This window comes from Arachis ipaensis, chromosome B5 (genome assembly GCF_059453495.1).
Source record: "Arachis ipaensis isolate K30076 ecotype BB chromosome B5, ASM5945349v1, whole genome shotgun sequence".
NCBI classification, from domain to species: Eukaryota; Viridiplantae; Streptophyta; class Magnoliopsida; order Fabales; family Fabaceae; genus Arachis; species Arachis ipaensis.
Genome location: NC_142440.1, coordinates 22,226,538 through 22,248,480, shown reverse-complemented (window position 1 = coordinate 22,248,480; position 21,943 = coordinate 22,226,538). Strand labels below are relative to the sequence as shown.

The following is a 21,943-nucleotide window of genomic DNA, read 5'->3' as shown; positions in this document are numbered from 1 at the left end:
ATCAATCTTTGCTTATGATCCGTATATTCTTACTCTTATAATATGTTATACATGATGACGCAGTCATCCAGCCGCAGAAGACGTTGCTGCCCTGATGATGATGGCACGGACAGCATCCTATGTTCCTAAAACAGATCCAGTGCCATCATTCAGCCTTGGCTTGACTTATTCAAGCCAGGAGGGAGCGTCAACGCAGGAGACAGAAAGGGCAAAATCTCCAGAAACTGCAAATTTGCTAGAACAATTAGACGATTTGGTACAAAAAATAGCAAGCAGTGCGGCGAAAGAAAAAAGTAAAAGTCCACAAATTCAAAGGGAGACTAGGGGAGAAAGTTCTGGGAAGTTTGAAACTCCTGAGGGAATAAATCAGATTACGGATGATATGAAAGAAAAGTGCTACATCTGGGGGACACGACTGAAGACTTACGCAGATGGCAGTACTGACGAGTATGACCACATGTGCACTCTGATGGCCCAAGATAATTACATTTTATTTAGAATGCACCTTGCATCCCTCCAGGCAGAAAGTTATATAGAATCTGAGGTAATATTAGAATCACATTAATGTTTTACACCAAAGTTTACTGCAATGTTTATTAACGTAAATTGATTTTGGCATATATTTCTAGATTGTATCTGCCATGTGCCACATCCTCAACTGGAAAAATGATAAAAGGTTTCAAGAACAAGTATACTGTCTGCCCCCCGATATTGTGGTAAGTTGTGTAGTCATTTGGGTGTATTTAAAGTATTTACTTGGGTGTATTTTCAGTATTTCATTTTTTGTTTCGCAATTGTTGCAGAGCATGGCCCTTTCGAAGCACCCAAAGGGGGAATTCATATCACCGAAAACCAATAAAGAATTCAGGGTGGAAGACTACCCGAGTTTTATTCCCTTCATAGATGCAAAAAAAAAAACTTCTCATCCATATGTAAGTTTTCATTTGCTAAATTTGTTAGTACCGTTCTTTACTTATATGCTAAATAAAATAACACATTGTTGAAATGTGGCAATCCTTCAGATTTTTGCACCTGTTTGCTACTCGGGCCATTGGTGGTTATGGGTGATTGATACAACAAAGCGGAGATGTCGTATACTTGACCCGCTACACAAGAAAGCTCCAAGCGATGAGAGAAAGCAGCTTAATAAATTCACTGTAAGTTGCCTCTGTGTTCTTTACTTTAATAGATAGGTCTATTTCAGTTCAATATAAGGTGTATGTATGTTTTGCTTTGGGTGTAATTATGTTCTCTTTTAGGTGTAATTTCTTTGTCGGGTTGGGTGTATTTTGTGGAACCATTTGCCTTTGTATCTTGTGCATTCATTTGGGTGTATGTTGTTTATCAAGTTGGGTGTATTTCGTTAGTTGTGTTGGGTGTATATTGTCCATTCAGTTGGTTGTATCTTGTGCATTCATTCGGGTGTATTACTGATTTGTTTTGGTATTTAAGGGATATGTATTTTCAAGATTGAGAGCATATGCTGGCGGGGAACCTCTGCAGAAAGACGAGAAGGAGAAGGAAATTAAAGCATCATATGTTAAAATATCAGGCCAAAAATCAAGGTATAAATTTGTGACTCTGAACATTAAACTTTCCTAAATGAGATTTGTAATTTATTTTCTTCATTTTCAGCTATGACTGCGGTATCTACGTTATGAAGTGGCTTGAGTTAATTGAGCCGGAAAACATTAAAAAGGGGAAGTATGAATGGGATAATTGGAAACAGGTAACTATCTTTAGAACTATATAACTCTGTATTACTTTACTGAATTAATATTGCTGTTTAAACAGAATATACTTTTTAATTGTAGGAGGAGGTGGACCACTATAGAGTGGAGTATGCTTCGCGGATACTATTCAATGAGATGAATAAAGAAAGAGATCAGGCAATTAGAGAGAGTAATGCTATAAGGCTGTCGAAGCCATCCTCTGTATTATTGAGTCCGTTTTGTCAGATAAATTCTGCTGATATAGAAACTGCGTAATCCAACTGCTGGGTAGTTTGTAAATTGAACAAATGTTGTAAATATTTGCCATTTATCAACAACTTCTATTCCATGTATATTTTTTCCATAATTAAACTATCTGTGCTGTTAAACTATCTGTGCTGTATTCAAAAGCTGTATTACAGGTGGTAAAATATGAAGGAAAAAATCAAGGCATATATAAACGCAAATTATAAACTTTTACACCCAACGCAAGTGTAATAATACACCCAAGATTGCATAAAATATACACCCAAATTGTCTGTGCTGTTAAACTGTCTGTGCTGTATTCAAAATGTATGAATTACAGGTACTAAAATATGAAGAAAAACATCAAATCAAATATACACCCATAACCTGCGAATTTTTACACCCAAATAAAATTGAACATACACCCTAAAATCTATCCCCCCTGATGCTTTGAGACTAAAACCCTGAACCCTAAACACTTAAAACCTAAACCCTTACCCCTAACCTGTAAACCCTAAAACACAAATATTATATATATGTATCTATATGTAAATTGTGAATTAACAAAAATACACCCAAAAGCACAGTGCTTCTACACCCATATTCTGAAAAACTATACACCCAAAGAGTTATCCCCTGCTGCTGGTACCCTGAACTGATAATTCATAACATGTCCTTGATATTGGCTGGAATTTGAATGCACCACTGATGCAGCATCAAACAGGTTTATCTGAATATAACACTCACATATTAGCTAAACTATTAACGAGAAAAATAAACTCAATCGCCACAAATTTAAAGAACATTACTTTTACCTCGCTTAAAACTTTCGTCTTCTTCTTCTTTGTGGCATTTGCGATCTGTTTGTCCAACTTTGAACCTAGCCTATTTTTTGGACGTCCTCTTGTTCAAATCCTTGGCGGGCTTTGAAGCTCGTTAACGGATTCCAAGTTGACGTCTTCGTGGGATAAAGAAGATGTCCTCCTCCGATTCGGATGCAAATTCGCAAATATTTTGCGAACGAAAAACCAATTGGTCGAACCTCTTGCTTCTTGGCTCCATCAGTGGCTCGTCGTGGCTGCTCTTGATGTGTGTGTGTCGCCTCTTTACCTTCTTGCTCCATCGTTCCAGTATATATCTAGGTGACACTTGGCTTACTTGTTCGAAGCTTAACACGCTTAGTGCGTAACGGCACAGTATCCCTCTCGACTCGAATAATAAGCATTGGCATTTTACCTCGGCTGCAACTGAGTCGTAAGTAACCACAAACTTGTTGAATATTGAGCTGGAAACTTGTTCTCCAACTTCGTATACTGAATAGCCTAGAGCGGAATTCGTTAATCTGGTGATGCAATTCGCCTTTCCTCTAAATTGCGCTTGGACTTCCCTAAACTTTTGATGAGTGTACGCATCTTGAAACTGAGCTTCAATGGAGGATTTGGTTGCACACGGTATGACCGTATGAAAATCTGCAGCATCTGATTCTCTCTCTGCTTGCTCCCTGCTTCCGAGGCAATTATCGTATTGTTTGACGAACTAAATAAGCGAGCTGTTCCGGGTGATATACTTGTTAAAAAATGAATGCATGCTCTCGCTCCTTTGTGTGCTTCTCATCCCTGCCCAGAAGTGGTGATCCAGATAGATAGGAACCCATATGTGACGGTCTTCGTACAGATCTGCAGAATACACCCAAACACAGACTATAAATACACCCGAGAGAACATGCAATTTACACCTCTGCTGCAGATTTTAAAAAGACATTACCTGAAAGTCACTTGTTGTCCGCAAGACCAAAATTCAGCAGAAAATCATTCCAATTCCTATCGAATGAGTCTTTGCTATGAGAGTTCCAAACAACTTGGCTCATTTCTTGTTCAATATCGGCGTGTCCCTTGTACCCGTTTAATTTTCTTGGAATCTTCTTCATGATGTGCCAAATACACCAACGGTGAATTATTGTTGGCATACAGGCCTCTAAAGCCCTTTTCATTGATGCGCACTGATCGGTGAGAAACCTTTTCGGAGCGTTTCCTCCCATGCAACGAAGCCAGCACTGAAATAACCATTTGAATGATTTAATTTCTTCGTTCTTCATCAAAGAGCATCCGAGAAGTGTTGACTGACCGTGGTGATTCACCCCGACAAAAGAACCACAGACCAAATTATACCTGAAACAAATTACCATAGTGCAGAATGCAAAATCATTAAATACACCCCAATAGATTCTTCGTATACACCCAAAGAAACAGCAAATATACACCTCTGCTGCGAATTCGTAAAAATACATTAATTTAGCATCATAAACAGGGGCAGTTTGTTACCTGTTTGTATTGTAGGTGGTGTCGAATGAAATGACGTCTCCGAAATACTCAAAGGCAGCTCTGCTTCTTACATCGGTCCAAAAAGCTAGCTTAATAGATTGATCCTCCTCGAGTTCGAGCTCAAAAAAGAAATTATGATTCTTCTCTTTCATTCTTAACAAATATTTCCCGAATTCCTTTGCATCTTCTTGTTTGGAAATATTCCGCACTTCCCTGGTAATGTAATTCCTCACGTCCTTTTCGATAAAATTTAACTCGCGGTGACCCCCGGCAGCCGCAACAAATGATTGGTAGGTTTTGCTTGGTCTGATACCGGCCTCCTCGTTATTCTCTATTGTACGACGAATGGACATGCTTAGTTCCCTGTGCTGTTTGAGCATCTCTGCTTTACTTGGATAGCAGGGGTGTGAATGATCCAGCACAACCTTTGAAATGATCTAAGCACCGACATCCTTCAATGTGTGTATATAAATTCTTGCAGGACAGTTTATACCGGCTGTTGGATTGGTCTTCTCGATCGGAGATATTTTAGATTTCCATTTTCCCTCTCTGCTACATGTAATCAGTTGATTCTTAATCTCGTTTCCCTTCCTATTTGTGCACCGAACTCTTGTAGAGAAACCTGCAGCCTTGGCGTAGTTCCTGTAAAATTTTCCAGCATCTTCAAGGGTGGTAAAGGTCATTCCAACCTTCAGAACAAGCTCGTCATCAACAACCGAGAGAGGCTGCACATTACACCATGTCAAAAACTGTAAATACACCCATAGATATGATTCAAATACACCCAATCATGTCTAATATGATATACCCGAACCGCAACATCTCAACTAAAATGACAATAAAGCCATAAACTGTAAATACACATGCTGCAGAATACACCATGTCAAAAACTAAAAACACACCCAATCATGTCTGATATAATACACCTGAACAACAACAACTCAATTAAAATAACAAAAAACCAGTAAAGTGTAAATACACCCACACTTCTAGCAAAAATACACCCAAAAAAGACCTGATCTACACCCGAGCGTCTGCTATAAATTCCAGATAAGTAATCAAAACTAATACATTGAATCGACAGATTCATGTTAACGTGTTAGTTTCACAGTCGATGTTCAACAATTTTTCAACTACACAATGCTATACAAATTACTGCAAGAAAATTCATACTAATCCTATGTAAATCAAACCTCAGGAACTTCGTTAGATTCAAATTCATAATCCACTTCGCCTGGATTCAACTGACAATCTGAGAGGTTGAATGATCCATTATCTTCAAAACGAGTTCAAACTTTGATTTTAGAAAACAACAAATCAAAATAGAAAACGAAGCTCGAGTTGCACAGAGAGAGGAAAGTAACGTAAACGAAGAACATACCAGTGAGAAAAGGAGAGGAAAAAAACGATGGAGAAGAAGGAGGAAAGACGCGCGAGAAGAAGAACAAGCAAATCTCCAAATAACGAAAACGAAGAAGGAAACAAATCTTTTAAATTTGGTAGTTAGATATACGCGGGATCTTATATAGCGCGTGTATACAACGTATGTGTAGCAGCGCATTTTTTTGTTTTATTGCTTAATGAACTTGTAAAGCATACAAGTCCTAATGGCTTCTATGCAGAGCTTTTCCGTAAAACTTAAAAGTATAGTAAAATTTGAGCACTTTATATGCGTAGGCTTAGATTTGTTAAAAGTATAGTAAAAGTATAGTATTTGTTTTCTCAGTGTCCAATAAAAAAATATCCAAACACAAATCATATGAACATCAATCTAATTTTATTCGTAATTAATTTTGTAAAAATACATTTATATCAACATTTGTTATCTGTCTTAGAATACTTTTATATATGATGAGGCTGAGCTAGCAATGGCAACAAATGGGTTTTTTGGCCCAAATTTTCTTGATCAAGATGATTTTGGCTATGTCCACAAAGGAGTTCTTCCATATCGTGTTTGAAAAATGATCTTACCAATTTAGTTTTGTTTCTGACTTCCACGTTTGTGCCACTCCAAACAATATCCTTCATGGGAGTTATTGCATGAGGTTATTGACCTCTCTGCATAGCAATTAGAGCATGATACATTCTAAATACAGATTCAACAGAAGCAAAGAAATTATTCCTAAAAAACTAAATTCCAATTCGATTTGGATGACTCCAAAACTGTAAACTGAGACACCTTCTGTCCCTGAATATATGTTTTCGAATAGCACAACATATCTATGTATGAAGTTTCATTTTAACTAGTCTATCATACTTCATATATGATTGCTGAATTGTTTCTAAGGTTACATTAAGAATCAAAACTCAAAAGTTACAAACAGTTTCTCAGTATATGATTGAGAGTTGACATAGTGCTTTCTCACTAAAAATCAAATTATAATAGCTATTATCATAGTTTTATAATTTGATTTGAGAAATGCTAGAAAATGTGACCTAAAAGTATATTGTTGGATTACTAGATTAAAAAAAATTAGATTAATAGCTAAAGTGTTGGCCAAAACAATAAATTCTGCTGTCTTTTGAGTATTTTCTCTTAAAAACATCTAACTCACGGTTTTTATTTTTCTCAAGTATGGAAAATAGTCTACCGTTTTAAAGAGAAATGAGTCTTCTCTTCTACTCAATTACACTATTCCGGTACATTAAAGAACTTGATAGCCTAGGTTCCAAAGTCATGCTATTCAATTCCGTCCAATATCCACTTACTTATATACACACAGTTCTGGTAATCGACTAACTCCTAATATTTTATCTCGTGCAAGTCATAAATCCCCCCATAGTCAATAAACCGTGCTCTTTACGTTTTTCAAATACAAATTTTCATTTGTTCGGCATTGAAACTTGAAAGGAAAACTGTGCCACTAACCCTACAACTACATGATCATCCAAAAGTCAAAGTCAAAGAACACAAATTTCAGCAATATATTGCAAAGGTGACAATGCTAATGGTGCTACATACACACAATTCTAAAATATAACAGTTTCTCTAGCAGCAAGAAAGATCAAAATGAAGAAGGGTTATTCTTGTTCTGTTGCGGTGGCATTCAATACCATTATTTGTGTCTTCATGATGTTGCTGCTCTGGAGCAGCTCCATGAATGCCGTGGCCATGAGACCTCTCAAAGATGAATCATCATCAGCTCCTAACCTCACCTTCATGGGTTCAATAAGCCGGGCTTATTCTGGGCCTAGCCACAGAGGACGTGGTCATTGAAAATTGAAAATGGTGTCACAGGAGTCATGCATTACATTCACAACTCTATTTATATTAAGAGGAATGCTAGGGGCCATCAACTTTTGTGATTTTAGCCATCAAATAGTCATCAATGATGGTTTTAATGGTGTGAGATTGGTGTGAGAATTCATCCAATGGTTCATTTTCCTTTGCTGGTTACATGCTGGCCAGAATTTAACAAAGTTGCTGGCCCCCTAGACTTTTCCTTATATTAATCAATTTCTTTTTTTCCCTTTGTCTGTATAGTTTTCACTTTTCAGTCTTAAGTCATAACTGTAAGATCGAAAATACCTTTCCGTTTTCTTCATACTGAAGTTAAAAAAAAAAAGTGTGAACAGTACTTGAATCAGATACCTCAAGTTTGCCTTATGCTTTGGTCACTTACAAGTTTTAAATTAGTTATTACATGTTCACCACTTTTTTTTAGTCTAGTTGTTTTTGTTCATGATGTATAGGCATCAAATAAGGCCACATGCATATTGTGAATAACATAATATCACTATATTACTACAGAACTAGCAAATTTTATCACTTTAGACTATCAATCAACCAACATTAGTATTTTTATACATAAATCCAAACAACAATATGCAGTAATATTTAGGAACCATTACCAAAGAAAAGACTAACCAATAAATGTCATGTATCCAACACCTCCGTATTACTAGCTGTTTTGACGCCAAATTCCTCCTATAAAGGAAGTAGTTGTAAACCATCGAAATTGCGCAAATTAAAAACCCAACGAAGTTATTAAAGCAACTCATCCTCAATATAATTCAATGGCTAGATACCATAATGAGCAGGTTCTATGCTTGTTGCTGACCCTGGCAGCTAGCGTGTATGGCACTAAGGCAGTGGACTATGCAGTGTCCAACAATGCTGAATCCAGCGTTGGCAGCCGCCGCTTCGAAAAAGAAGTAGGCTCGGGTTACGCCAAGCAAACTCTGAGCGATGCTGCTGACTTCATACACAAGCTCTTCCATAAGCAAAACACTGATTATGATGTGAAGAATGTCCAGAAAGTGACCATGGTAGTCGAAAACATCGATGGCGTGGCATATGCCGACAACAACGCGATCCATGTGAGTGCAGGATACATAGAGAGGTTCCAGGGAGACATAAAGAAGGATCTGACAGGAGTGCTATATCACGAGATGACTCATCTCTTGCAGTGGGATGCTAACGGCCAGGCTCCCTCCGGTCTCATAGAAGGCATTGCGGATTTCGTGAGGCTCAAGGCTGGCTATGCTGCACCGGGCTGGGCTCCCCCGGGCCGTGGAGATAACTGGTTCCAAGGCTACGACGTCACTGCTCGCTTCTTAGACTACTGCAATACCATAAAGAATGGTTTTGTTGCCGACTTAAACGACAGGATGAAGAGCAGCTATAGCGATGACTATTTCACTCAGATTCTTGGCAAGCCCGTTACTCAGCTCTGGATTGACTACAAGGCCAAGTTTACTACCAACGACTAGCAGAACTAGATTACATTTATAATCATAATAGTAATAATAATTAAGAATAACACATGTATCATAACACTTTGATTCAGGGTTTGGTGGTGGAGAAAATTTGACTAGATTTCTATTCTGGCATTCACTGCTTCCCCAACAATCATCATGTTATGTGCTATGGCCACTTTCTTCAATAAAATTTGATTTTCGTATTGCTTCTTGAACTAGCTTAGCTCTTCTACTTGTACACTTATGCCATACTTTGACATATTGCATCATCACATAACGAACCACACAACGAACGTTACATGTACTAATTTACATCCTTCAAGCTGCATTGATCGACCTATTTATTGCGACGCCTGTATGATTGATTATTTTTTGTTATACAATTTACAATTACATAGACCTGTAAATTTTAATGAGGGAAAAAACCACTACCAACATGTCTTTTCCTGACAACAGTAGCGGAACTCTCTTGGCCAAGATTTGGCTTTGGTAAAGATGACAATTCATTAGCTGCAGAAGGCTTCTAACCAACTTTGAACTTTTTACTGCGAGAGCTTTTACACTTCATAATATCATCCTGTGGTGCAAGCATTTGAGCTTCGTCCACAGTGTCATCAGAAATGAAACCAGAGCTTGAATTTTCTTCAGAGGCTTCCCTATCAGTATCTGGAGCATTTGGATCATAATCATCATCCTCTGAATGCAAATCTTTCAATTTCTCAGAATCAGAAGCATAATCAGATCCATCAGAGCTTGATTCTCCACCTTCATCCTCTTCATCTTCTGGAGCTTTAGGCTTGTAATCGTTGTCATCAGAATCAACTGAAGGAAGTCCCAGGCTATGGCCCGCATTGGTTCCAGCAGCCTCTGTTGCTTCAGGAAAAACCCGCTGCACAGTAACAAATTAAAGGAGAAATGAAAAACTCAATAAATAAACCATGAAGACTAAACTGTAACAGGAAAAAAAAATCCTGAATTTTGCTCACTGACCTCCCAGGTGTCCCTAATAGAAAGACTTGTTCCTAAGAAGTCATTAAGAAGTTTAATGCATTCAAGTTTGCAGTTACATCCTGGGCATAGCCAAATATCATGGCCCGGCGGAACTGTAACCAAATATATTTAAATGATCGATAACTCAAAAGCACAAAATTAAAAATAAAAATAAAACAAATAAAAGAGAGTAAAAAGTTAGTATATTACTGTCTTTAGTTAACAATGGAGGACTTAAACAGCATTGGTGAAATCCACGGTCACAAGCACCATCACAGAGAATTATATCATTATCAGTGGTCAGCTCTTTGGACCCGCATTTTGCACAGAAAATCTGCCACAGAACATTTAAAGTTAGTGAATAATTCCAAAGAACAATGAATAATAGGATAGATCTTCTAAGATTGATATGTCAAGAATCAACCTACATCGTCACTGCGTATTGCTCCTTCGGAATCAAACAAAGACTCTGGAAGCTTTCCTTCAGCACACAATAAACCCAAATTCCAAAATAGATCCCTAATTTTCAATTTTCTCCTAAGAATTTCAGACTTAGCTCGTTGAAGCTCCTTCTCAGGCTTTAATTTTTCAATGCTGCAAAATTACAATGCAGTCAAACAGCCATACAAGTCTTCAGTTTTAAACCAAGTTGCTGCTTCTAGGCCGGGTTCAGGTTAAACCAAAGCATCTCATAAGCAACCAGTATTATATCACTTCCACCAACAATTTAGATATCCCCGCCACTCCCCTCACAAACATACGAAGGAAAGAAAGGGGCTATAAACTAAAATAATATTACAAATTACAAAGCACCTTAGAGCCAAAAAGTTATGTCATATAAGTAAAACAACATGTCCCAAAGGAAATCGGGGTGTTAGAATCTGGCAAATATATATAACTGCTATTTGGTGTCCAATTTCTAATTCCTAAAATGTTCTTATAACCACCATTACTACACACGTAATAAAGCTAACACTATCCAGTATCCACTAACCAAGCATCCACTAAACCTTATAGAACTAATATATACTAAAAACATTAAAATTCAATAACTTAACCTTTTCCTGGATATTTATAAATGGGTTGACTTCTGAAATGATTCAGAATAGCATGCAATGGCATTGCTCAATCCATATAGTCAACCTCTACCAAGAAAAGAAAATTTATGAAGAAAGCACATTAAACCTCTAGTAGTAGGGTTATATATAATTAAACTAACAACAAACGTGGAAGCTGACATTGATGAGCTAAAGAAAAAACTTAAGCCTATAAGTCAAGAAAAAATAACTATTAATATAATAAAAATTAACAAGATAACACATAAAAATCAATATTATTTGAAACTCAAGAATTATTATCCAAGACCAACCCCAGTTGGCGTAAGCCTTGAGAAAAGAACACAGTTAGTACAAAATAGTGATGGGTTAAGTGAACAAATTATTTTAGATCTAATGTATAATATGACTATGGCAGTAACTACTTATAAGGCAAAACAAGTTAGTGATAGAAAAGCAGCAGTCATGATCACCAAAGGGTTCACGGGACAATTAAAAGGATGGTGGGATAACTTTCTAGCCTTATCCGAAAAAGATTTAATTTTAAGTAGTGTAAAACCAGGAGACCAAACACAAGACGCCACAGCAACCTTAATCTTTACAATCATAAAAATTTTTTAGAAGACCCAAATATTTTTAAAGACAGAATAGAAACCAACTAATGAACTTACGATGTCCCACCATATCATAATTGGTATAAAGATGTTTTCATCTCTAAAGTTATGATGAGAGATGATGCAGCAGCTCTACTCAAACTCTTTTCAAAAAAAGTTTACAAAAGCTACAATCTCTATTTGGTACTCAAATACCATATGAAGGTCTAATTTTTGGCCAAATACATAATATAGTAGTACAAACTGAAGTAGAAATATGTACTGACACTAGATTACAAGAAAAAATAAGAAAAAAATGAGTAGTAAGCAAAAATTTAAAAAATTTTGTCAATAATATGGCATTACAACTGAAAAGACACCTAGCAACTAAAATAGAATTATTAAAAAAATATATATAAAAAATTATGAGCATAAGTATAGATATCAATCTAGAGAACCTTATATAAGAGGAAATAAGCCAAAGAAAAACTACAAGAAAAAACAAAAATGGAACAATAAAAAGAAAAGTGACCAGAAACACATAGTTTGTTGTAGATGTAAAAAGTCAGGTGATTACGCTAACAAGTGCAAAACAGAAGAAAAAATAAACAAAATTAATAATGACGAAGTAAGAAAAGCTTTAGCTGCTATACTAATTGACAATGAATCAGAAATCGAAATAGAAAAAGAATATTTTTTCTGTTGATTCAGGTAATTTTATACAATAGTTAGATATACCATCTTCCTCGGGTTCTTCTGAATTAGAAGAAGAAGACTCGTGTTTGGGATAAAAAATATGTAGTTGTGATAGTTGTATAAAATTTTTAAATATAATTACGAGAACTCAGAAAAAGTCAATCAATACATTAATCAGAGAACAAACAAGCACTTTAATATCTATAATAGATAAATTAAAAGATTTTCCGTTGAAAGATGAGTTCATATTCCAATTAAATGATCTGATTAGAAGAAAAAAAAAGTCAAAGAAGAAATAAGGCCAGTAGAAATTAAAGAGATATAGAAAATGGATCCTCTCAATTTTTTTTAACAATTGAGGGAGTAAAGTGTGATCTCCCATCATTAATTTTATAAGTGAGACCAAAATAAATATAAAAGAGAGAGCAATGAAGGGTTAGAGATTACACTTTACACTCTCAATTTTTTTTAACAATGGAGAGGATTCATTCCCAGAGATATATAACATGTTTAGAACTTCTAAAGAAGAGACTTCTTTAAAACATTTATAAGAAGAAATAAAAATGTTGAAACTCGAAATTTTTTAATTAAAACAACAAGATATCTCTCTTGACTACACATACTGAAGTTAGAAGGAGAAAACATGGTAAAGTTACAAGAAAGAAAAGAACTATTAGAATTAATAGAGGAAGAAGAAGAAGTCATAACCCTACAAAATTACATTAATGAACTAATATTACTAAGAGTAAAGTATCGTTTTTGTCCCCAACGTTTGCTGTAAGTTTCAAAGTTGTCCCTAACGTTTAAATCGTTCTATTTAAGTCCTAATGTTTCAAAATTGACTCAATGTTGTCCTACCGTTAGGGATCTGTTAACAGAATTGATGACGGGACAAAATTGAGACGATTTTAAAATGTTAGAAACTTAAATAGGACGAAAATGTTGGGGACAAAAACGATACATAAAAATAAAATTTAATTGGGTAAAGTATATTTTTTGTCCCTAAAGTTTGATAAAAGTTTTAAAAATACCCCTAAGTTTTATTTTGTTTCAATTTTGTCCCAGAAATTTTCAATTTGCATCAAATATACCCCTAACAGCTAATTTTTCAAAAAATTTAAGATCGATTCAACAATAATTTCATAAGAACAACCCTTAATACAAATAAATCAAGCATAATTTTTATGCATTATTGTTATATTGGTTTTAAATTTTTAAAAAATTTAGCCATCGAGAATATATTTGATACAAATCGAAAACTTTCAGAACAAAATTGAAACATAATAAAACTTAAGGGTATTTTTGAAACTTTTGTCAAACTTCAGGAACAAAAAATATACTTTACCCAATTTAATTTTATCCTTCAATAATATCATTTTTTTACTATACATAGTTATTCAATTTTTTTAATCATATCTAAATAAATTATACTTAATCACATTTACTTTTGTTCTAAATAAATTTATTTTTTATAAGTTTACTCTTAAAAATTTTTACTCATCATAAAATATTTGTAAAATAACTAGTACATAAACTTGTAGAAAAAAATGATACATATACAATAAAGTAATGTGATTCTAGTCATTCTACAAATATTTCATGATGAGTAAAAATCTTTAAGAATAAAATTATAAAAATATAAATTTATTTAGAATCAAAATAATGTAATTAAGTGTAATTTACTTAGATTTGATTAAAAAATAATTGAATAATTATGTACCGTAAAAAATTGATATTACTGAAGAATAAAATTAAAATTTATTTCTATGTATTGTTTTTGTCCCCCAACATTTTCGTCCTATGTTTTAAAACCGTCTCAATTTTGTCTTGCCGTCAATTCCGTTAACAGATCTCTAACGGCAGGACAACATTGAGTCAATTTTGAAATGTTAGGGACTTAAATAGGACGATTTAAACGTTAGGGACAATTATGAGACTTATTCCAAACGGGACAAAAACGATACTTTACTCTATTACTAATTAACCAAAAATGGTATACTCCTATAGAAATAATGATTGGAAAAAAAAATTGAGTTTATAGCCATGATAGACTCAGGAGTAGATGTAAACTGTATATAAGAAGGGTTAATATCTACCAAGTATTATAAAAAAAACAACTAAAATTATTGTCAAAGTAGAAAATGATAGAATGACTATAAACTATAAGATTTTTAAAGCGAAAATTTGTAAAAGAAAAGTATGCTTTTCAACTACTTTTTATTGACAAAAAGAATATCCCAACAAGTTATATTAGGAAACTCCTTCACTCTTTTACTATATCCTCTTATGGTAGATGTAGATGGAGTAACCACCTATTGTATACCAAACCAGCTCATTCTATTTGAATTTATACAAAAACTCAAGAGGAGAGAACTAAATTTACTACAACAAATTGCTATCTCCCAACTTAATATAATAAAAAAAATATTAATTTTTTGAACCAAGAAATTATATATAAGAGAATAGAACAGCAATTAGAAAATAAAAAAATTCAAAACGTAATAAAAATGTTAAAAAATAGGATAAAAAAAGATTTGTGCAGCCTAAATCCAAAGTTTTTCATTATAGAAAATTACATGAAATATTTCTATCATATGAAGATGATTTTAATAAAAAAAATATCCCCACTAAAGCAAAATAATCCAAATGAACAAAGAATTCTTGACGTATTGTAAGAAAGAAATCCAAGAATACTTAGACAAATGACTAATCAGGCCATCAAAGTCTCCTTAGAATTGTACAGAATTTTATGTAATGAAAGTCTCAGAAATCGAAAGAGGAGCTCCAAAGTTAGTAATTAATTACAAGTGTCTAAATAAATCCTTAAAATGGATAAGATATTCTTTACCCACAAAAATGACTTAATTAAAAGATTAAATAATACTATACTATCTTTTCTAAATTTAATTTAAAATTTGGATACTATCAAATATCAGTAAAAGAAGAACATAGATATAGAACAACTTTTATAGTACCCTTTGGACATTATGAATAGAATGTAATGTCTCAAGAATTAAAAAATGCACCAAGTAAATTTCAGAAAATTATGATTAATATTTTTTACTCAGGTAGATTTTACCATACTTTATTTAGACGACATACTTGTATACTCTAAAGGAATAAACCAATATATTCAACACCTAAAAAAATTCGTTAATATTATAAAGGAAAACGGTCTTGACTTAACTGAAAAGAAAATAAAAATATTTATAACAAGAGTAAGGTTTTTAGGGTATGAAATTTTTTAAGGAACGATTACTCCGATTAAAAGATTTGTTGAATTTGCAGAAAAATTTTCGGATGAAATTATTGACAAAAAATAACTACAAAGATTTTTATGATGTCTTAATTATGTAGCCGAATTTTTACCATGAATAAGAACTTTATGTGAACTTTTATATAAAAGATTAAGAAAACAACCTCCATCTTGGACAGAAGACATATCCAAAATAGTTCAAAAGATTAAAACTATAGTGAAAGAAATTTCTTGTTTGAGTATACTAGACTCTAAGGCAAGTCTAATCTTCGAAACGGACACCTCAGAATTAGTATACGGAAGAATATTTAAACAAATTTCTCCAAACTCATCAAAAGAGCAAATAGTTAAATATCATTCTGGTATATGAAATTCAACCCAAAAAAATTATGCCACTATTAAAAAAGATATTAGCTATTGTCTTGTGTGTTTTACGTTTTCAATAAGACCTTCTTAATCAGGAATTATTGTAAAGCTGCTCTTAGCGTATTAAAAAATGATGTTAAAAATTTAGTTTCTAAACAAATATTTGTTAGATGGCAAGCTATATTATCATGTTTTGATTTTACTATTAAACATATTAAAGGTGAATCAGATGCATTGCCTGATTTTCTAACAAGAAAATTTTTGCAAGGTAAAAAATGAACAAGAAACAAGTAAGCAGTGAAGATTATGGTCAACCACTTGACCAACTAGCAACTTCAATACAAGTTAAACAATTAACCATTAAACCTTTGACAATGTCACAGGTAAGAGCGAAAAATCATCTGCATCAACTAAGAGCTTACATGAAGTTCCTACAGTTAACCGATATACATTATTACAATTATCTGATCTAATTTAAAACTAAACCGTTATTCGAAGAACATCTTTACCATGAAAAACTTATACCCATAAAAATAATGGCTTTAGAAAAAGAGTGGTTCAAGATGGTTAGAAGAACCTTTTACAAAACAATTTTTTCAAATACTTTCCATTACCCTCCAGTGAGTATTCAAAAAATCCGAATTTTTTATGAATTTATTTTAGTTGACACAGGATCCATTGAATTAACTCACAATAAAGACCCAACCACAAAAGACATAATATACTCCCAAATTAAGATCATCAAAGTAATAACCCTATCAGAATGGGAAAGACCTCCCTTTCACTGTAAAAGTTTTACTAGAAAATTCGAACCTCAATATTATTCCTATTATGATTACATAGATCCTTGGTGGAACACCCTATATCTTTCTCCGAATTCACATTCCTGGTTCATATGGTTCTGCAAGGGAATTTCTCTACCATTTTTCAAATGGTTTCAGGTATGGTTCCAAGAGTTTGGACAAATAGAAGTTATTTTTTCAAAGGAGGTTAGCATGGCTTATGAATATTTCAAAATCAAAACCTCATTTTTAGATGGATATAAGCTCATTTCCTTCATTTCCACTATGGAAATATGCTGAATAATGATCTGGGAATATGACTCCACAGAATATGAAGACACTCCAAGCATCCAATATTTAATTCGAAACATAAAAGTAAAAAGGTGGAATAAATTCGACCTTAACTTAATCAGTAAAAAGACCGTTGATAATTGGATGACTATATCTCATAAAAGAGCAGAACCCCTGAGCCACAGTTCAGGGTTTGAAAAAATATCATACGAAAAAGAGACTCGTTTCTTAACTCATAAAAAATAGATGATGTCTGCCCTTGTAGCGGTTACCTCAGAAGAAGAAATTCATAATTCTCTAAAAGCAATAAAAGCAAAACCAACAGATGAAGATGAAGAAGTTCAGTCCAACCTAGGACTGTACATACTAGACACCCAAAACCCATTTGGAGATTGATTAAAAAAAAGTCCTAGAATCATCAAAAAAACAGACACTTATCCAACATCAGAAAAAGAAGTGTCAAGACAGCTCAGAGATCAACAAAAGCATCGCATGCAGAAAATAACAAAAGTCATCAGCGGAATACTAACAGAATCACAGCAGAATTACAAAACCCGCTACCAATTTTCTCAACTAGGACAAAACACATCAAGTTCAAGACAGAATCTTTGAATCAGCCCACAGAAAAAGCAAACAGATTTGCAAAACTAGGGATTAAATTATAAGAGAATAAAGGGGATAGATAGTCCACTATAAAAGGGGGAGGGGGAAGGAGTTGTAAAGCATCCGCATTTACACACAATCTCTCATACTTTGAAACACTTTTAAAGCTTTTGTTGCAATCTTTCATATTACTCAATCATATTGTGAGTATTAATATTTAATTCATTATTAATTTATTAGATGTTATTATATTATTAATAGTGGTTTTGTTCAATTTATATCTTGTTAATTTAAATATTTACATTATTAATAAGATATTAACAATAGTTGGTATATATATATATATATATATATATATATATATATACTCTTTATAACAGCTTCTCTTTTGTGTAGCTTAAGACACAAATCAGACTTCATTAATCTTTATCTCCTTTCTTTTTTCTCTCAACAAGACCAATCCTTCACAAAGCATTGGGGAAATGAGGTATCGGTAAAATACTTAAATATAAATATTTTCTTCTTAAGGAATTTGATGAATAAAAAAAAATGATGCAATTTGAATACAGATTTCAAATCCAGGGACCTAAGACTTCAGTGAACTGATTTATCCAAGTGCAACAGATAAAGTTCTAGGCATAGACTTCTACAGTCACTCAACTCATAAAAGTAGCATTCTACATATACAGGATAACTCAGCCTGAAACCTTTAAAATGTGCCATTGAATTCTGAATGACCACAAAATAATATAGTATTCTGAATTAAAGGAGATCAAACTAGATCAGCCTCCAAAAATCATATCCTAATGCAGATTAATACTTCAAGTTAACTAGAGCACAAGGTAATGGTACAATTTACATACCTGTATCCTTTCCAGCCCTCGCCAGAATAAGCATCAATCAAGCTCTGCTCATAGCTTACTCTGTTCAATAAATATCGTAAGTGACTCCTTATTCTTGAAAATTCATCAATAATCCCCTCTCCTCCCCACTGTTTTCTCTTCCTCCCTCTTCTCTTTTTCTCTCCAACATTTTTAACATCAATCAAGTCGCTACTTAGTTCAGGCACTTTACATTTTTCTCGAGTCTGCGACTGCAAAGCTCTGTCACTGCTTCTCGAAGACCTGAGTGTATATTTTCCCTTGAGTAATTTTGGAGTTCTGCCGTCCTCCGACTTTAACCTCATTTGAGTCAGCCTTTTAGACTTTCTTTGCAAACAGTTAGGACCATCATTTCCTGCAACATCCCCAGTAGGCAGGTCCAAGTGTTCAATCACTGAGCTCATGTTCTCTTGTGCAGGACTCGGCTGCATTTGATCCTGAACAAAAAGGCTACTTATTGAGTTAGTTGATTCTACGGATCCATTTTGAACATTTTGGGAGGCTGGTTGAGATTTCCTTTGTGAGTTATAATCAGATAAATCTCGAAAGGCCAGTTCTGGCTCGACAGTAACTTTTTTATCGCAAGAACCTTCTCCAATCTGAGAACTCTTTACCAAAACATATTGAGGAGGAGCAGATAGTTGAATAAGAGAATTCCCTCTCATATTATCAGAACCTTGATGTAACTTTTCATCAAAGACGGTGCTATTCTTCATACTGATTAGCACCTTTTGTTCATTTTCTAAACATGAAGAACCAATCTGATTTGTATTTTCTGAGAATTCAAATTGCTGACTTCCTGGATCAAGTTTGTGCATGTGTTCTGACCTATGATGTGCCTACACCACCCGAACACCCTAATCAAATAAATCCAAAAGAACTAAATACTGCAATAAATTGTAACATAAATAGCCATAGTCTTCAAGATACAACTTAGATCAGTAAAGTAAAAGTAGCAATAGTTACAAAGTGAAGCTGAACGAGATTAGTTGCAAGTAGTAAAGCATGTGGCTGTACTTCCTTACGTGAAAAAGAAGAGATGATTGGATTTGGATCTGGATCTGGAGAAGTGAACCGAGTTGAGATGCGTTGAACTCGATGCTCGGAAGCAATTCCTTCGGTTGCGTGTCTTTACTGTCTTTGCTTTCCAGTTGCCAAATTCCAAGTCCGATGATCAAATACTCCTTCTACTTCGAGCTCTCTCTATTTTGTATTTTCTAAGCTGATTCAACTTCAGAATGACCAATAAGCCCCTCAAACACCCAACCCATTCACTCCAAACTTAACCCCGGCATTCTTCATTCTTTTACAACCCATCTTCAATACCATCTTCATCCTCTTCATCCCACCAGTAACACATTGCGATAATATTAAAATTAATAATTGAACATTGAATATTTATCTATCTATTTATATATTTATATTTATAATATATATATAAAAACTGAAACCACCAGAATCATTTTAACAGGAGCCCCGACTCTGTTCATTTTATGAAAAGAGGATCCACCTTTATATGATAAGAACAATACCACCTTTAATCATTTTTGTTAAACAACTTGGCTTTTCTGTTAGGTTTGCTGTGAACTTTTAACGGCTGAATCTTACGTAGAACGATTAGATGCTTACGTGTTCTCCAACAATTGGATTGGAACAAATAATTCTTTCACTAAAATTTTTAGTTGTAACAAATAATATCTCAAAAACAACCTTATTTATTATTCTTCTTGTTTTTTTTTTCTTTCCTTTCTTTTTTTTTATCTTTTATTTTTCTATTACCAAAGGAAGGGAAAAAAAAAATAAAAGAAAGTGTTGCAGATTATATGGCTAGAGCAGCTACTTCTAGTGCGGACAATCACTTGAATGAGAATCAATCATGGAGTGAGTTTCAACATCTAATAGATTTAGACATGAACCTAGTCAATTAATTTGATTTTGTATCTATTTTTTTTTTCTTTCCTTTCTATTTAGTCACCAAAAAAAAAAAGAAAAAAAAAATTAACAATTCTATATCCATCAAGTGTGTCATCTATGTTGCTTACAATTGTCGCATTGTTTCATAATTCTGAGACAAAAGAATTTCTCATCTCAGTTGCTTACAATTATCGCACCGTTTCATAATTCCCTACTCACTGTGTTGTTTGCTGCGCCATCTACTCTCTATTCCCAGCCCCAACTCTCTTCCATCTCCACTTTGTTCAAACTGCAAAACTCCCACAGCACCATACGCCGTTCTCTCCCACATTCCCAACTCTCTCCAGTCTCCACTTTGTCTCACCGAGTCGTTCTCTCCCACCGCGTCGTTCTCTCCCACAGCCCCAACTCTACTCCTGTGTCTGCATGTTTACTTCTATCTGTTAAACATAAGGGGATGGGGAATGGGGCCCACAGAACATATAATTCATTATTATACTAAATATCAATTTTACCTTCATCATATCAGCACCACTACCTCTTCATTTTTTTTGTCATGGACCGATTCATGTGGGCTAAAACCCAACCCAATTCATGGAACATCACTCCCCTCTAATACACCCATTCCCACTTCCCTGATGCTATTTTAAATTTTGAGAAAAAGATAAAGAGGTCCTTGACCTTTTTTTTCTGTGGACATTTTCGTCCCCGAGAATTGAAAAATATATTTACGTTCCTGATCTCTCTAAAACCTAGACAAATTTACTCCTCCGTTGACGTGACTCCGTTGGATCCTACGGAAAAGTCTGATGTGGCTCCCGTTGTGCTGACCTAGCCGTTAGGGGAGCACATGTGGCATGGATCTTTTTAAAACAGGACATATGAGTCCTCCTACTCTAAAACGATGCCGTTTTACTAAGAGCCCTCCATACACACTTTAATCCCTTTATGTAATACCTATAACACCCATATCACACTCAGAGAATTACTGAAAATCCTAAGAAAACAAATGATCAAACTCCCTTCTCTCTATTTATCCCTCCAAAAAAAAATCACTACGTAGAAGAGCAATCGTTGTGGTGTGAAGTCAGTGTCAGAGAGGGTAAAAAAGGTTGCATTGTGCTCGTGGTTGCTGTCTTTGTCAGAAGGTAAGATCACCTTGCCTAGCGATGCAGTTTTGGTTATGCATCTATGAACTAATTTTGAAGGCATTCTGTGTGCATGTTAATAGTGTGGGTAAAAATAGTGTACTGATGTATAAAAATCGTTTTTAAAATCTTGTGTAATAGATTTGAAGAAGGAATTCTATTAGGACAAAGGTGTTTGATTGATAAATTTTATTTTTGGTGTTGGAGAGCCATTGCTATTTGAAATGTGAGTATATTATCTGTTGTGTGCATAGTTGGTTGAACTTACACATAGTTATTCATGGATTAATTTCAGATGGTTGATATTTTTGTGGTGCCGATTTTTCATCATGGAGGTAATTTTGTCAGAACAAGTGATGGTTCCTTAGTTTATCAAAATAGAAAGGTA

At 34.2% G+C, this 21,943-nt stretch overlaps 3 protein-coding genes across 4 annotated transcripts; 2 read left to right on the top strand and 1 right to left on the bottom strand.

The window, feature by feature from the left end:
- Positions 1-94: 94 nt before the first annotated feature.
- LOC148563579 (uncharacterized) lies at positions 95-1,988 on the top strand. Its single transcript, XM_088486057.1, has 7 exons — positions 95-544; positions 630-716; positions 804-932; positions 1,023-1,157; positions 1,453-1,565; positions 1,636-1,729; positions 1,815-1,988. The coding sequence occupies exons 1-7, from the start codon at positions 95-97 to the stop codon at positions 1,986-1,988; spliced, it is 1,182 nt and encodes a 393-aa protein (XP_088342183.1).
- A 6,258-nt stretch (positions 1,989-8,246) lies between these two features.
- On the top strand, positions 8,247-9,180 carry LOC107643303 (uncharacterized). Its single transcript, XM_016346907.3, has one exon. It carries the CDS (start codon positions 8,297-8,299, stop codon positions 8,990-8,992), a length of 696 nt encoding a protein of 231 aa, XP_016202393.1. The 5' UTR covers positions 8,247-8,296; the 3' UTR covers positions 8,993-9,180.
- Positions 8,958-19,901, bottom strand: LOC107643302 (pathogenesis-related homeodomain protein). Of its 2 annotated transcripts, none has more exons than XM_016346906.3 (6): positions 19,519-19,885; positions 18,476-19,332; positions 10,399-10,564; positions 10,181-10,304; positions 9,971-10,083; positions 8,958-9,869 (listed from the first exon to the last, which is right to left on the bottom strand). In XM_016346906.3, exons 2-6 carry the CDS (start codon positions 19,309-19,311, stop codon positions 9,504-9,506), a joined length of 1,605 nt encoding a protein of 534 aa, XP_016202392.1. In that variant the 5' UTR covers positions 19,312-19,332; positions 19,519-19,885; the 3' UTR covers positions 8,958-9,503. The 2 variants fall into 2 exon arrangements, with proteins under 2 accessions (XP_016202392.1, XP_016202391.1); XM_016346905.3 differs by having other exon boundaries at positions 9,157-9,869; positions 18,476-19,350; positions 19,519-19,901.
- Between the last annotated feature and the right edge of the window lie 2,042 nt (positions 19,902-21,943).

Excerpts from the sequence above, each read along its gene's own strand:
- LOC148563579 (XM_088486057.1), top strand. The coding sequence starts at position 95 with ATGATGATGGCACGGACAGCATCCTATGTTCCTAAAACAGATCCAGTG. Across the intron at positions 545-629 it reads AAAGTTATATAGAATCTGAG|ATTGTATCTGCCATGTGCCA; the intron begins GTAATATTAGAA and ends ATATATTTCTAG. Across the intron at positions 1,158-1,452 it reads AGCAGCTTAATAAATTCACT|GGATATGTATTTTCAAGATT; the intron begins GTAAGTTGCCTC and ends TTGGTATTTAAG.
- LOC107643303 (XM_016346907.3), top strand. The coding sequence starts at position 8,297 with ATGGCTAGATACCATAATGAGCAGGTTCTATGCTTGTTGCTGACCCTG.
- LOC107643302 (XM_016346905.3), bottom strand. The coding sequence starts at position 19,311 with ATGCACAAACTTGATCCAGGAAGTCAGCAATTTGAATTCTCAGAAAAT. Across the intron at positions 10,305-10,398 it reads GAGCAATACGCAGTGACGAT|ATTTTCTGTGCAAAATGCGG; the intron begins GTAGGTTGATTC and ends GTTCTGTGGCAG. Across the intron at positions 10,084-10,180 it reads TCCATTGTTAACTAAAGACA|TTCCGCCGGGCCATGATATT; the intron begins GTAATATACTAA and ends ATTTGGTTACAG.